General features: G+C 44.1%; 1 protein-coding gene across 1 annotated transcript in view; it reads right to left on the reverse strand.

The window, feature by feature from the left end:
- LOC137376023 (15-hydroxyprostaglandin dehydrogenase [NAD(+)]-like) overlaps window positions 1-17,742 on the reverse strand; it is a 49,620-nt gene that overhangs the window by 18,661 nt on the left and 13,217 nt on the right. The window contains exon 4 of the mRNA XM_068043966.1: window positions 9,178-9,274. Within this exon, the coding sequence (XP_067900067.1) occupies window positions 9,178-9,274 (97 nt within the window). The remainder of the gene's footprint in view (window positions 1-9,177; window positions 9,275-17,742) is intronic.

Consider the following 17,742-nt stretch of genomic DNA (forward strand, 5'->3'; position numbering starts at 1 on the left):
GCTCGGAACGCATACTGTCCATCCGACTGCTCATCGCCTCTGGTCCAGTACACCTACTCAGCATCTATGCTCCAACACTCTGCTCCCCACCTGAAGTTAAAGACCAGTTCTATGAGGAACTCCATAATATCATGAGTAGCATTCCTAATACCCAACATTTGTTCCTGCTGGGGGACTTTAACGTCAGGGTTGGGGCCGACCATGACTCATGGCCCTCCTGCCTCGGGCACTATGGCATTGGAAGGATGAATGAGAATGGACAGAGACTGCTGGAGTTGTGTACCTATCACAACCTCTGCATCACCAACTCATTCTTTCATACTAAACCCTGTCACCAGGTTTCATGGAGACACCCTAGATCACGTCGTTGGCACCAGCTGGACCTCATCGTCACAAGGCAAGCCTCTATAAACAGTGTCCAAATAACACGCAGCTTCCACAGTGCGGACTGTGACCCCGTCCACTCCCTGGTGTGCAGCAAAGTTAGACTCAAACCAAAGAAGCTACATCACTCCAAGCAGAAGGGCTGCCCACGCATCAAGACTAACAGATTTTCTTATCCACAGCTGTTACATAAGTTTCTAAATTCACTTGAAAAAGCCCTTCAAAACACTCCTGCAGGGGATGCAGAGACCAAGTGGGCCCACATCAGTGACGCCATCTATGACTCAGCAATGACCACCTATGGCAAACATGTGAAGCAGAATGCAGACTGGTTTCAATCTCACTTCGAAGAGCCGGAACCTGTCATAGCCGCTAAGCGCATTGCACTGTTGAACTACAAGAAAGCCCCCAGCGAGTTAACATCCGCAGCACTTAAAGTAGCCAGAAATGCTGCACAAAGAACAGCCAGGCGCTGTGCAAATGACTACTGGCAACACCTATGCAGTCGTATTCAGCTGGCCTCCGACACCGGAAACATCAGAGGAATGTGTGATCGCAGTAAGACAGCTTTTGGGCCAACAATCAAGAAGATCACCCCCCTCAAGTCTAAATCAGGGGAAACGATCACTGACCAACGCAAGCAAATGGACCGCTGGGTGGAGCACTACCTAGAACTGTTTTCCAGGGAAAATGTTGTCACTGATACCGCCCTCAATGCAGCCCAGTCTCTGCCAGTCATGCACGAGCTGGACGAACAGCCAACAAAATTGGAACTCAGTGATGCCACTGATTCTCTAGCCAGTGGAAAAGCCCCCGGACAGGACGGCATTACCCCTGAAATAATCAAGAGTGGCAAGCCTGCTATACTCTCAGCACTCCATGAACTGCTTTGCCTGAGCTGAGCAGTACCACAGGACGTGCGCGATGCCAATATCATCACCCTCTATAAGAACAAGGGTGACCGCAGTGACTGCAACAACTACTGTGGAACATCCCTGCTCAGCATAGTGGGGAAAGTCTTTGCTCGAGTCGTTTTAAACAGACTCCAGAAGCTGGCTGAGCATGTCTACCCTGAGGCACAGTGTGGCTTTCGAGCAGAGAGATCCACCATTGACATGCTGTTCTCCCTTCGCCAGCTACAAGTGTTTCCAGCCTGTGTCCTCAGTACCTTGCTCTATGGCAGCGAGGCCTGGACAACGCATGTCAGCCAAGAGCGACGTCTCAACTCATTCCATCTTCGCTGCCTCCGACGAATCCTTGGCATCACGTGGCAGGACCATATCTCCAACGCAGAAGTCCTCGAGGTGGCCAACATCCCCCGCATATACATCCTCCTGAGCCAGTGGCGCTGGAGATGGCTTGGCCATGTGAGCCGCATGGAAGATGGCAGGATCCCCAAGGACACATTGTACAGCGAGCTCGTCACTGGTATCAGACCCAACGGCCGTCCATGTCTCCTCTTTAAAGATGTCTGCAAGCACGACATGAAGTCCTGTGACACTGACTACAAGTTGGGGGAGTCAGTAGCCAGTGATCACCAGAGCTGGTGGACAGCCATAAAGGCGGGGCTAAAGAGTGGCGGGTCGAAGACACTTAGCTGTTGGCAGGAAAAAAGACAGAAGTGCAAGGAGAGAGCCAACTGTGTAACAGCCCCAACAATTTTATCTGCAGCGCCTGTGGAAGAGTCTGTCACTCTAGAATTGGTCTTTATAGCCACTCCAGGCACTGTTCCACAAACCACCTCCGGGGGGGGGGGGGGGGGGGGAAGAAAGAAAAAAGAAAAAAGAAAAAAGAAGAAAGAAGAAAGAAGAAAGAATGTTGAAGGTGGTGGATGGACTGCCAATCAAGTGGGCTGCTTTGTCCTGGATGGTGTTGAGCTTCTTCAGAGTTGTTGGATCTGCACCCATCCAGGCAAGGGGCAAGTATTCCATCACATGCCTGTCTTGTACCTTGTAGATGGTGGACAAGCATTGGGGAGTCTGGAAGTGAGTTACGCGCCACAGAATTCCCTGCCTCTGACAAAAAAAAATTCCGGCAATAGCTGTAAATCAGGAGGCGGAAGGAAGAGAGGAACTTGGTGAAATTACAATCACCTGGGAAGCAGTACTGACCAAACTAATGGAGCTGCGGGCTGACAACTCCCCAGGTCCTGAAGGACTTCATCCTACGGTCTTAAATGAGGTGGCGAATGAGGTGGTAGATGCGTCGGTGTTAATTTTTCAAAATTCGCTGGATTCTGGACTGCAGAATTCTGAAGTGCAGAGGGATCTAAGTGTTCTAGTGCAGGAGTCACAAAAAGTTAGTATGCAGGTACAGCAGGTAATAAAGAAGGCTAACGGAATGCTATCCTTCATTATGAGAGGAATTGAAAATAAAAGAAAGGACGTTATGCTCCAGTTGCACAGGGCATTGGTGAGATCACATCTCAAATACTGTGTGAAGTTTTGGTCTCCTTATTTAAGGAAGGATGTGAATGTGTTGGAGGCAGTTCAGAGGAGGTTTACTAGATTGATACCTGGAATGAACGGGTTGTTTTATGAGGAAAGGTTGGACAGACTGGGCTCGTTTTCACTGGGGTTTAGAAGAGTGAGGAGAGACTTGGTTGAAGTTTATAAGATCCTGAACGGTCTAGACAAGGTGTCTGTGGAAAGGATGTTTCCTCTTGTGGCCGAGTCCAGAACTAGGGGGCACTGTTTTAAAATTAGGGTCGCCCTTTTAGGACAGAGATGAGGAGACATTTTTTCTCTCAGAGAGTTGTGCCACTTTGGAACTCTCTGTCTCAGAAGCTGGTGGAGGCAGAGTCATTGAATATTTTTAAGGCTGAGGTAGCTAGATTCTTGTTAGGCAAGGGAATCAAGGGTTATTGGGGGTAGATGGGAGTGTGGAATTCGAAACACAAATAGATCAGCCATGAACTTATTGAATGGCGGAGCAGGCTCAACATATTTTGTATGTTCATATGTTCGTATGCTCTTGTAGCCGCAGTATTTATGTGGCTGGTCCAGTTCAGTTTCTAGTCAATGGTGACCCCCAGGAGGTTTCACTCCTGATAGGTCTGGCTCCAATTTTTAAACTATACCCGCTAGTCCTAGACTCTCCAATCAGCGGAAATAGTTTTTCTCTGTCTACTCTATCAGTTCCCTTTAGTAAGTTGAAAACTTTGATCAAATCACCCCTTAATCTAAATTCCAGGGAAAACAACCCTAGTTTCTGCAATCTCTCCTCATAATTTAACTCTTGGAGTCCCAGTATCATTCTGGTAAATCTACACTGCACTTCCTCCAAGACCAATATATCTTTCCTAAGGTGTGGTTCCCAGAACTGCACACAGTATTCCAGGTGTGGTCTACCCAGGGCTTTGTATAGCTGTAGAATAACTCCATACCCTTGTATTCTAGGCCTCTAGATATAAAGGCCAGCAATCCATTAGCCTTTTTGATTAGTTCCTGCACTAATTTTAATGATCTATGTACAAGAACCCCAAGTTTCTTTGGACCTCCACCGTTTCTAGCTTTTCACCATTTAGGAATGATCCTAATTTATGCTTTTATTCCAAAGTAGATAACCTCACATTTGCCTCCATTGAAATTAATTTGCCAGTTTTGCCCATTCACTTAATTAATCATCCACACTGTGCAATACAGTGCAGCTTGATAATACAAGGGGGAATCAGGGTGAATATAAAAATGAATAATAAAAGAGAAAACATGATAGACAAAGAGATAGCACAAGAATAGATTGACGACTAACATAATAGAGAATCCAAAGGCCTTCTATAGATATACTAACAGTAAAAGGGATGTCAGAGGAGCAGTGGGGCTTGTTAGGGACAAAAATGGAGATCTATTGGTGGAGACAGAAGGCATGGCTGACATACTAAATACACAAGAACACAAAAACACATGAATTAGGAGCAGGAGTAGGCCATTCGGCCCCTCGAGCTGATTCACTATTCATTAAAGTCATGGCTGATCTGATTGTGGCCTCAATTCCACTTTCACAACCCTTGACTCCCTTGTCAATCAAAAGTCTATCTAACTCAGCCTTGAATATATTCGATGACCCAGCCTCCACTACTCTCTGGGGAAGAGAATTCCACAGTCTAACGACCCTCAGAGAAAAAATTCCACCTCATCTCAGTCTTAAATGGGAGACGCCTAATTTTTAAACTGTGTCCCTTAGTTCTAGACTCCCCCACGAGGGGAAGCATCCTCTCAGCACCCATCTTGTCAAGTCCTCTCAGGATCTTACATGTTTCAATAAGATCACCTCCTATCCTTCTAAACCTCAGTGAGTAAAAGCCCAACCTGCTCAAACTTTTCTCATATGATAACCCCTTCATGCAAGGAATCAGTTGAGTGAACCTTGTCTGAACTGCTTCCAATGCAATTATACTCTTTCTCAGGTAAGGAGACCAAAACTGTACACAGTACTCAAGATGCAGTCTAAGGCCACGTACAGATGCAGCAACACATCCCTACTTTTATACTTGATTCTCCTTGCAATAAGTGGCAACATTCCATTTGTCTTCCTAATCACTTGCTGTACTTGCATACTAACTTTTTGCGATCTGTATACCAGGACACCCAGTTCCCTCTGTACCATAGGAATTCTGTAGTCTCTCTCCATTCAAATAATTTTCTGCTTTTCTATTTTTCCTACCAAAGTGGAGTTCATATTTTCCCACTTTATACTCCATCTGCCAAATTTTTGCCCACTCACTTAACCTATCTAAATCCCTTTGTAGACTCTATGTCCTCTTGACAGCTTACTTTCCCACCTATCTTTTTGTCATCAGCAAATTTAGCAACCATACATTCAGTCCCTTCATGTCATTGATATAGATTGCAAATAGTTGAGGCCCCAGCATTGATCCCTGTGGCACTCCACTAGTTACAGCTTGCAAATCTGAAAATGACCCATTTATCCCAACTCTCTGCTGCCTGTTAGCTAATCAATCCTCTATTCATGCTAATATATGTTACCCCCTATACCATGAGCTCTTATTTTATGTAGTATCCTTCGATGTTTCACCTTATCGAATGCCTTTTAGAAATCCAAGTACACCACATCCACAGGATCCCCTTTATCCACCATGCTTGTTACTTCCTGAAAGAACTAATAAATTAGTCAAACACAATTTCCCTTTCATGTTGACTCTGCCTGATTGTATTATGATTTTCTAAATGTCCTGCTATTACCTTCTGAGTGATGGATTCTGGCATTTTCCTTATGACAGATGTTAGTGCTTTGCATCCATATTTACCAAGGAAGAGGACTTTGTCAAAGCTACAGTAAACTAGGAGGTTCTCGGGATGCTGTATAAGATAAAAATAGATGAAGAGGGGGTACGAGAAAGTAAGTTGATAAGTCACCTGGTCTGGGTGACATGCATCCTGGGAAAGTTAGAATTGAAAAGTAGGGAAGTTATGCTAAACTTGTATCAAATAGAGGAGCAGACCCATGCAGAGAAGGAGCTCACGGAGAAAAGTCTCTCCACTCTCACTCTTGGAGAATGATTGATCAGGCTGGGATGAAAGTAAAATACTACAGATGCTGAAAATCTAAAATAAAAACAGAAAGTGCTGGAAATATTCATCAGGTTTGACAGCATCTGCGGAGAGAGAAACAGAGTTAACTTTTCAGGTCGAAGACCTTGCATCAGAACCCAGGGCTTCCCAAAGGCTGAAGGGTTGATAACCAGCTGGCACAGATTTAAGACGATTGGCAAAAAAAAAGGTGGCATGAGGAATAACCCTTTTATGCAATGCATGGTTTGGATTTGTCTGATAGGGTGGTGGATATAGCTCTGCAGTCCTGCCACATCCAGTCGTGAATGGTGGTGGACAATTAAACAACTAACTGGAGGAGGTGGCTCCATAAATATCCCCATCCTCAATGATGGGGGAGCCCAGCACATCAGTGCGAAAGATAAGGCAGAAGCATTTACAACAATCTTCAGCCAGAAGTGCCGAGTTGATGATCCATCTCAGCCTCCTCCTGAAGTCCCCAGCATTACAGATGCCAGTCTTCAGCCAATTCGGTTCACTCCGCGTGATATCAAGAAACAACTGAAGGCACTGGATACTGCAAAGGCGATGGGTCCTAACAATATTCCGGCAATAGTACTGAAGACCTGTGCTCCAGAACTTACCGCACCCCTAGCCAAGCTGTTCCAGTATAGCTACATCACTGGTATCTACCCAGCAATGTGGAAAATTTCCCAGGTATATCCTGTACACAAAAAGCAGGATAAGTCCAACCCGGCCAATTACCATCCCACCAGTCTACTCTCAAACAGTAAAGTGATGGAAGGTGTCATCAACAGTGCCATCAAGCAGCACTTGCTTAGCAATAATCTGCTCAGTGACGCTCAGTTTGGGTTCCGCCAAGGCCACTCAGCTCCTGACCTCATTACAGCCTTGCTTCAAACATGGACAAAAGAGCTGAACTGAAGAGGTGAGGTGAGAGTGACTGCCCTTGACATCAAGGCAGCATTTGACTGAGAATGGCATCAAGGAGCCCTAGCAAAACTGGAGTCAATGGGAATCAGGGGGAAAACACTCTGCTGGTTGGAGTCATACCTAGCGCAAAGGAAGATGGCTGTGGTTCTTGGAGGTCAATCATCTGAGCTCCAGGACATCACTGCAGGGTAGTGTCCTAGGCCCAACCATCTTCAGCTGCTTCATCAATGACCTTCCTTCAATCATAAGGTCAGAAGTGGGGATGTTCGCTGACGATTGCACAATGTTCAGCACCATTCGCGACTCCTCAAATACTGAAGCAGTCCATGTAGAAATGCAAAACGACCTGGACAATATCCAGGCTTGGGCTGATAAGTGGCAAGTAACATTCGCGCCACACAAGTGCCAGGCAATGACCATCTCCAACAAGAGAGAATCTAACCATCTCCCCTTGACATTCAATGGCGTTACCATCGCTGAGTCCTCCACTATCAACATCCTAGGGGCTACCATTGACCAGAAATTGAACTGGAGTAGCCATATAAATACCATGGCTACAAGAACAGGTCAGAGGCTAGGAATCGTGAGGCGAGTAACTCACCTCCTGACTCCCCTTGCCTGGATGGGTGCAGCTCCAACAACACTCAAGAAGCTCAACACCATCCAGAACAAAGCAGCCCGCTTGATTGGAACACCATTCACAAACATTCACGCCCTCCACCACCAACGCACAGTGGCAGCAGTGTGTACCATCTACAAGATGCACTGCAGCGATGCACCAAGGTTCCTTAGACAGCACCTTCCAAACCCGCCACTTCTATCACCTCGAAGGACAAGAGCAGCAGATGCATGGGAACATCACCACCTGCAAGTTCCCGTCCAAATCACACACCATCCTGACTTGGAACTATATCGCCATTCCTTCACTGTCACTGGGTCAAAATCCTGGAACTCCCTTCCTAACAGCACTGTGGGTGTACCTACTGCACATGGACTACAGCGGTTCAAGAAGGCAGCTCACCACCACCTTCTCAAGGGCAATTAGGGATGGGCAATAAATGCTGGCATAGCCAGTGATGCCCACATTCCATGAATGAATTAAAAGAAATATAGATTTAATGATAGCTTTCAAAACGTAATTGGATAAATATTTGAAGGGGAAAATTAATTTGGGATATATTTGCAGGAATATGGTGAGAGGGGAGTAAGACTAACTGGATTGCTCTTTGAAATATCTGGTACTGATGTGATGGGCCAAAAAGCCTCCTTTTGTGCTAAACTGTTCTATAATTCTATGATAATTCTGCACACTTATAATACAGTGCACCAACACTGTGCCCTGGCTACACCAATGCTGTGCAACACTATATAACCACACTGCATACTGCATACCAATACAATGTGCATTTGCTTTATTGCTTCAAAAATCTATGGAACTCCATTAAGCAATCCAAATGGAGCAGATCCATGCAAAGGAGGAGTTCACACAGCACTGTATCTCCACTCTTACTATTGGAGAAAAAAAAAGACTAGCATTTATATAGCACCTTTCACGACTATAACACCTTTCATGATCACAGAACATCCCAAAGCAAGATCCCACAAACAGCAATGTAATAATGACTAGATAATCTGTTTGTTTTTAGTGATGTTGATTGAGGGATAAATATTAGCCAGGTCACGGGGGATAACTCCCTGCTGTTCTTTGAAATAGTGCCATGTGGACTTTGATGTCTTCCTGCGAGGGCAGACGGGGCCTTACTTTAATGCCTCATCTGAAAGCTGGTACCTCGACAGTGCAGCATTCCCTCAATGCTGCAATGGAGTGTCAGCTTAGATTTTTGGGCTCAAGTCCTAGGCTGGGGCTCTTATCTTGAGAAAAAAGGTGGCTGCGGAATTAACTTGATAGATTAAGGGGTTATGATAGGACAGACTTAAAGAAAACTTTTCCACTTGCACTGCAGTCCAAAACTAGGGGCCATAATATTAGAAAGTCACTAATAAATCCAATAAGGAACTCAGGAGAAACTTATTTACCCATAAAGTGGTTAGAATGTGGAACGTGCTACCACACAGAATGGCTGAGGCTGATAGCATATAAAGGGAATCTAGATAAACTAGATGTTGGTGTGAGATGAGTAGGGTGGATGGAGGCCCATGTAGAGCATAAATTTCTGTTTCTTTGCTGTAAATTCTATGTAAAACAAACTTATTTCCTTTTAAAATGTAATTTGTTTTAAGTGGTTGTTTTCCAACATACTGTCCTCAAGGAACACAGTATACAACATCACGCATTCACTGATAAACAACAGTTCCTCTACTGAATTACCTGCCAAAGAGGCAACATTAACAATCACTCCTCCTGCACCTCCTGTCGCTTTACTCATCTGCTGTATCCCTAGATGGGTTCCTTTGATCACACTGACCTGCAATAAAAACAGCAACACTATAATCACCAGAGAACAAGCACATTCAGATAACAGTCCAAACATTGAAGTACAGATACTGTCACAGACCTGTAATTATTTCTCTCCTTGGATTAAAAACAGTGTTTGTCCCTTTAAGACACTATTAAAAGCAGTGCACATTTAAGAAAGAGAAGGTTCTGGAGACACTGTGCCGCAGCTGAATTTGTGTTACCCTGGGCAACAGCAGGACAGAGGTCACATGGTAATGTTTCCACTTGGCTGTGTGGGGAACTGGCAGAAACCGGGTAAAACCAATTAGTTCTGAGATACTTTCCAGTGAAGTATACTGAAGAGAAGAAAGTTGTCTATTTCCTTTCAGCAAAAATTCTATAAGGAGCTACAAGCCAAGGCAATTCCCTAAGCATAAAAGCCTTCTTTTACAAGAAACCATTTGTATTGCTGTGCTCATCATTCAAAGAACTGATTAATGCTTGCTGCAGCCAAAGAGTTGAATGCCTGTCCACTGAAGGACTATTTTCATCAAATCCACATGAAGACTTCAAGTGACGTTCGATTATTTTTCACATTCAAAGGCCTCTTCATCCATCAGAAACATAACCTACAAAAATTAACTTATTTTATTAATTCTTAAGAGACAGGTAATTTTTTAAAATTCCACTTTTAAAACCAGTTAACTTAGTTTTTGAATGTACGTGTGTGAAGATGGGAGTTAGGTTAAAATAAGTTATAAGATCTTTAGACATAGGTTTATCTTAATAATGTTTAAGATTTAGTTTTTTTAATAAATAGTTGATTTGTTGTTGTCTAAAGATACCTGGTTTGATCAGTTTCATTCTGGGGTTACAAGAGTGTTTAATTGGGCTGTTTTCCGATTGGATGTGAAAGCTTAATAATGTGCTGCAACCTGTGGAGTGACGGGACTGAATTGACAGTGCGCTGCTCCCACCACGGTCATCACAACATGTACAGGCAGGAGCAAAGTACAAAGAAATACATGTAGGCAATAAACTACAAGTCCTGCCAACTAGAGGAAAGATACATTCAGACAGAAGCAGAGTTGTACTTTAAAGTACTACAGGAGGATACAGACTGATTAGAGGAATGGACGGTCTGATAAATGGGATGGACAAACTGGTTTGTGGGATGGGCAGACTGGTTAGTGAATTGAATAGATTTGTCAGTTGAATGAACAGACTGATTAATGATGGGCAGACTGGTTAGTGGATGGATCAACAGATTAGAATGAGACTGATGGGCGGCACAGTGGCACAGTGGTTAGCACTGCAACCTCACAGCTCCAGAGACCCGGGTTCAATTCTGGGTACTGCCTGTGTGGAGTTTGCAAGTTCTCCCTGTGTCTGCGTGGGTTTTCTCCGGGTGCTCCGGTTTCCTCCCACAAGCCAAAAGACTTGCAGGTTGGTAGGTAAATTGGGCATTATAAATTGCAACTAGTATAGGTAGGTGGTAGGTAAAAAAAAGGACAGGTGGGGATGTTTGGTAGGAATATGGGATTAGTGTAGGATTAGTATAGATGGGTGGTTGATGGTCGGCACAGACTCGGTGGGCCGAAAGGCCTGTTTCAGTGCTGTATCTCTAAACTAAACTAAACTGATTGGTCCGTGGAATGGACTGACTGATGCAGATTCATTTTAATTTGGAGAGGTTCAGGACAATACATTTTAGAAGGAATTATAACGAATGGGAGTTTACTCTCAATGGAAAGGCACTGAAGAGGGTGATAGACAGACAGACCCAGGGGTTGCCATAATAATGTGAGTGCAGGGCGATAAAATGTTAACAAAGAACAGCAACATTTAAAAATAGCAGCCTAAAGGACAAGGGCAAAGAATTGTTAATAAATTGGTACAAGACAATAGTTAGATCAATGTGGAATTGGTAGTAGCCCATTGACATGCACAGAGAATTGGTTGGAGACAGGAGTCAGAAAGTAGGCATAAAGGGGATATGCTCTGATTGGCATGATGCGACCAGTGGTGTTTCCCAAGAATTTGTTTTGAAGCTTCAGCTTTTCACCACATTTATCAATGACTTAGATTTTTTTATTGATTCTTGGAATGTCATTGGCAAGGCCAGCATTTATTGCCCATCCCTAATTGCCCTTGAGAAGGTGATGGTGGGCTGCCTTCTTGAATCACTGCAGTCTGTGTGGGGAAGGTACTCCCACAGTGCTCTTAGGGAGGGAGTTCCAGGCTTTAGACCCAGCGACAATGAAGGAACCGCCAAGTCAGGATGTTGTGTGACTTGGAGGGAAAAATGCAGGTTGGCGGTGTTCCCATGTGCCTGCTGTTCTTGTCCTTCTAGGGGATAGACATCGCGGCTTTGGAAGATGCTGTCATTCGAGCCTTAGCAAGTTCCTGCAGTGCATCTTTTAGATGGTGCATACTGCTACCACTGTATGCCAGTGGAGGATGGAGTGAATGTTTAAAGTGGTAGATGGAATGGCGATCAAACGGGTTGCTTTGTCCTGTATAGTGTCATGCTTCTAGAGTTGCACTCATCCAGGCAAGTGGAGTATATTCCATCACAGTCCTAATTTGTGTGTTGTAGATGGTGAACAGGCTTTGGAGAGGCAGAAGCTGAGCTGTTCGCCAAAGAATTCCCAGCCCCTGACCTGCTCTTGTACCCACAGGATTTATGTGGCTGGTCCAGTTAAGTGTCTGGTCCATGGTTACACCCAGGTTGTTGATCGTGGGCAATTCAGTGATGGTAATGTCATTGAATGTCAAGGGGAAATGGTGAGATTCTCTATTATTGGACATGGTTATTGCCTGGCACTTATGTGGTGCAGATGCTACTTGCCACTTACCAAGCCTGAAGGTTGGTCTGGCTGCATGCAGACATGGATTCCTTCAGTATCTGAGGAGTTACGACTAGGCCTGAACACTGCAATCATCAGCGAACATCCCCACCTCAGATCTTACGATTGAGGAAAGGTCATTGATGAAGCAGGTGAAGATGTTTGGGCCTAGGACCCCAGCCTGAGGAACTCCTGCAGCAATGTCCTGGGGCTGAGATAATTGGCCTCCAACAACCACAATCATCTTTGTGTGTGCTAGGTATGACTCCAACCAGGGCAGAGTTTTCCCTCTGATTCCCATTGACTTCAATTTAGTTTGGGCTCCTTGATGCCACACTCGGTCAAATACTGCCTTGATCTCACAGCAGTCACTCTCACCTCACCTCTGGAATTCAGCTCTTTTGCCTATGTTTGGACCAGACTGTAATGAGATCAGGAGCTGAGCGGCCCTGGCAGAACACAAACTAAGCATTGGAGAGCAGGTTATTGCTGAGTAAGTGCCACTTGATAGCACTGTCGATGATGCCTTCCATTACTTTGCTGACGATTGAGAGTAGACTAATTGGGCAGAAATTGGCCAGATCGGATTGGTCTTGCTTTTTGCAGACAAGACATACAGGAGTCATTTTTCATACTGTCCCCAAAATGCCAGTGTTGTAGCTGTACTGGAACAGCTTGTCTTGGCATTTGGCTATTTCTGGAGCACAGGTCTTCAATACTATGACCAGGATATTTTCAGGGTTAATAGCCTTTGCAGTGTCTGGTGCATTCAACTGTTTCTTGTTATTATGTGGAGCAAATCAAATTGGCTGAAGACTGGCATCTGTGATGCTTGGGAACCTCAAGAGGAAGGTGAGATGAAACATCCACTCAGCACTTCTGGCTGAAGATGATTGCAAATGGGTTTAGAAGAATGAGAAACAAAAACAAGAAATGCTGGATTCACTCAGCAGGTCTGGCAGCATCTGTGGAAAGAGAAGCAGAGTTAACGTTTCGGGTTAGTGACCCTTCTTCGGAAGAAGAGTTCCGAAGAAGGGTCACTGACCCGAAACGTTAACTCTGCTTCTCTTTCCACAGATGCTGCCAGACCTGCTGAGTGAATCCAGCATTTCTTGTTTTTGTTTCAGATTTCCAGCATCCGCAGTATTTTGCTTTTATTTTAGAAGAATGAGAGGTGATCTTATTGAAATGTATAAGATTTTGAGGGGGCTTAAATGCTGAGAGGATGTTTCCCCTTATGGGATAATCTATATCTGCGGGGCATAGTTTCAAAATAAAGGGTCTCCCATTTGAGATAGCGATGAGGAAAATTTCTTCTCTCAAAGGATCGTTAATCTTTGAAATTCTTTTCCCCAGGGAGCAGTGGAGGCTGGATCATTGAATATTTTCAAGGCTGAGTTAGACAGATGTTTGATCTACAATGGAGTCAAGGGTTATGGGGACACAGGCAGGAAAGTGGAGTTAAGGCCACTATCAGATCAGCCATGATCTTATTGAATGGCAGAGCAGGCTCGAGGGGACAAATAGTCTACTCCTGCTCCTATTTCTTATGATCTTATTATGCACTGACATTCTGGACATCCCCAACATTGAGGATGGGGATGTTTGTGAAGCCACCTCCTCCCATTAGTTGTTTAATTGTCCACCATCATTCATGACTGGATGTGACAGGATTGTAGAGCTTTGATCTAATCCATTGGTTGTGGGATCATTTAGCTTGGTCTATAGCGTGTTGCTTTCACTGTTTAGCATGCCTGTAGTCCAGTGTTGTAGCTTCACCAGGTTGGCACCTCTTTTTTTACTTATGCCTGCAGCTGTTCCTGGCATAACCCCCTGTACTCCTCATTGAACCTGGCTTCTTGTAATGGTAGAGTGATGGCTATGCTGGGCCATGAGATTAGAGATTGTGGTTGAATACAACTCTGCTGCTGATGATGGCCCACAGCGCCTCGTGGATGCCCAGTTTTGAGATGCTAGAAATGTTCTGAATCTATTTCATTTTGCACAGTGGTAGTGCCACACACAGAATGGAGCCCCCTCAGAATCATACATCTTTCAATAAGATCACTAAGACTTCCCTACTTTTATACTCCATCCCCCTTGCATTAATTCCCAACATTCCATTTGCCTTCCTAATAACTTGCTATACCTGCATGCTAACATTTCGTGACTCATGTACAAGGACACTCAGCTCCTTCTGTAGAACAAAGAAAATTACAGCACAGGAACAGGCCCTTCGGCCCTCCAAGCCTGCGCCGATCCAGATTGCATTCTGCAGTTTCTTTCCATGGAAGCAATATATTGCTTTTCTATTCTTTCTGCCAAAGTGGACAAGTTCACATTTTCCCACATTATACTCCATCAGCCAAATTTTTGCCCATTCACCTAACCTATGTATATCTCTTTGCGCCCTCCTCACAACTTGCTTTCCAACCTATCTTTGTATTGTCAGCAAATTTGGCTACAATACACTTGGTCCATTCATCCAAGTCATTCATATACATCGTAAATAGATGAGGTCCCAGCACTGATCCCTAGGCCAACATTAAAATGCTCCATATATCCCGACTCTGTTTCCTGTTGGTTAGCTAATCCTCTATCCATGCTAATATATAATCCCCAACACCATGAGCTCTTATCTTGTGTCGTAACCTTTTATGTAGCACTGTATCAAATGCCTTTTGGAAATCAAAATATGCTACATCTACTGGTTCCCTGTTATCCAATCTGCTTGTTCCTCAAAGAACTCTAATAAATTTGTCAAACACTATTTCCCTTTCATAAAACCATGTTAACTCTGCCTGATTGCATCATGATTTTCTAAATGTCCTGCTACTACTTCCTTAAATGATGAATTCCAGCAGTTTCCCGGTGACAGATTGTAGGCTAATTGGCCCATAGTTTGCTGCTTTTTGTCACCCCCCACCACCCTGCCCATCCACCCCACTTCTTGAATAAAGGTGCTACATTTGTAGTTTCCCAATCCACTGAAATCTTTCCAGAATTTAGGGAATTGTGGAAGATTACAACCAATTACTATCTCTGCAGCCACTTCTTTTAAGACCATCTGGTCCAGGCGATTTGTCAGCCTTTAGTCCCATTAGTTTTCCTAGTACTTTTTTCTCTCCTGATGTTTAGTTTAGTTCAGAGATACAGCACTGAAACAGGCCCTTCGGCCCACCGAGTTTATGCCGACCATCAACCACCCATTTATACTAATCCTACAGTAATCCCATATTCCTACCAAACATCCCCACCTGTCCCTATATTTCCCTACCACCTACCTATACTAGTGGCAATTTATAGTGGCCAATTTACCTACCAACGTGCAAGTCTTTGGCATGTGGGAGGAAACCGGAGCACCTGGAGAAAACTCACGCAGACACAGGGAGAACTTGCAAACTCCACACAGGCAGTACCCAGAATTGAACCCGGGTCGCTGGAGCTGTGAGGCTGCGGTGCTAACCACTGCGCCGCCTGTGATTGTTTTAAGTTCCTCCCTCCCTTTTGTCTCTTGATTTGCTGCTATTCTTGGGATATGCTTTTTGTGCCTTCTACTGTGAAGACAGATACAAAATACTTGTTCAAAGTCTCTGCCATTTCTTTGTTTGCATTATTAATTCCCCAGTCTCCTCCTCTAAGGGACCAACATTTACTTTAGCCTCGAAGAACCAATACTTACCGTAGCTACTCTCCTCCTTTTTATATATTTGTAGAAGCCTTTACTGTCTGTTTTTATATTTCTTGCTAGTTCACTCTCATACTCTAATGTCTCCGTCCATTTTTTTTAGTCATCCTCTGCTGGTTTCTAAAATGTTCCCACTCTTCCGGCCTACCCCTAATCTTTGCAGCATTGTATGCCTTTTCTTTCAATTTGATACCATTCTTAACTTCCTTAGTTAGCCACAGATGGTGCGCTTTTCTCAAAGTCTTTCTTTCTCAATGGAGTAGATCTTTGTTGAGAGTTATAAAATATCTCCTTAAATGTCTGCCACTGCTTCTCTACTGTCTTCCCTTTTAGCTTATTTTCGCAGTCCACTTTAGCCAACTCTTTCTTCATATCCTTGTAATTGCCTTTATTTAAGTTTAAGGCATCCTCAAACTGAATGTGAAATTCGATCATGTAATGATCACTCTTACCTAAAGGATCCTTTACTATGAGATCGTTTATTAATCTTGTCTCATTGCACATTACCAGGTCTAAAATAGCCTGATCCCAGATTGCTTCCAGAACGTATTGTTCTAACAAACAATCCCTAATGCACTCTATGAACTCATTCTCCAAGCTACCTATGCAACTTGATTCAGTCAATAGATACGAAGATTAAAATCGTGCACGATTATTGCAATACCTTTCCTACAAGCCATGATTTCTTGACATATTCTGTCCCACAGTATAGCTACTTTTAGGGGGCCTATAAACTATTCCCACATGTGACTTCTTTCCCTTGCTATTTCTTATCTCCACTCAAACTGATTCTACATCTTGTTCTTCCAAGTTAAGATCATTCCTCACTACTGTACCGATCTCATCCTTTATTAACAGAGCTGCTCCAACTCCTTTCCCTTTCTTCCTATCCTTCCAAAATCTCAAATACCCTTGAATATTTAGTTTCCAGCCTTGGTTACCTTGCAACCGTCTCTCTGTAATGGCTATCGTATCATATCCATTTATTTCTATTTGTACCATCAATTCATCTATCTTTTTATGAATGCTGCATGCATTCAGATAAAGAGCCTTTAATTCTGTCTTTTTACCATTTTTCCTACTCTGACTTTATTTGCTGGTGCACTCTTATAGAACAAACAAAGAACAGTACAGCACAGGAACAGGCCATTCGGCCCTCCAAGCCTGCGCCGATCTTGATGCCTGCCTAAACTAACACCTTCTGCACTTCCGGGGCCCATATCCCTCTACTCCCTTCCTATTCATGTATTTGTCAAGATGTCTCTTGAACGTCACTATCGTATCTGCTTCCACCACCTCCCCTGGTAGCAAGTTCCAGGCACTCACCACCCTCTGTGTAAAAAACTTGCCTCGCATATCCCCTCTGAACTTTGCCCCTTGCACCTTAAACCTATGTCCCCTAGTAACTGACTCTTCCACCCTGGGAAAAAGCTTCTGACTATCCACTCTGTCCATGCCGCTCATAACTTTGTAAACCTCTATCATATGTTTGTACACACTGTCCCTTCCTGTTACAGGTAATGATAACCAGAGTGTATCGCTACCCTGCACTACTACCTTGTCCTTTCTCGTTAATTTTCCAAATTTCCCCTCACCTGAACCCTCCCCCCACAATTTAATTTAAAGCCCTCTCTACAGCCCTAGTTATATAATTCACCAGGATACTGGTCCCAGTGCAGTTCAGGTGAAGGCTGTCCCAATGGTACCTTTTTCCCCAGTACTGGAGCCATGAATTGAAACCCATTTCGCCCACGCCAATCTTTAAGCCACTCATACAACTCTGATCTTTTTTACCCTATGCCAATTTGCTCGTGGCTTAGACAGTAATCCAGAGATTATTACCTTTGTGGTTCTACTTTATTTTAGCCCCTAGCTGCTCTTTCTCCTTCAGCAGAACCTCTCTTTTAGTCGTACCTACATCAATGGTGCCACAAGGGCCACAGCAACTGCAACCTTCCC

Source organism: Heterodontus francisci, chromosome 12 (genome assembly GCF_036365525.1).
Source record: "Heterodontus francisci isolate sHetFra1 chromosome 12, sHetFra1.hap1, whole genome shotgun sequence".
Taxonomy (NCBI): Eukaryota; Metazoa; Chordata; class Chondrichthyes; order Heterodontiformes; family Heterodontidae; genus Heterodontus; species Heterodontus francisci.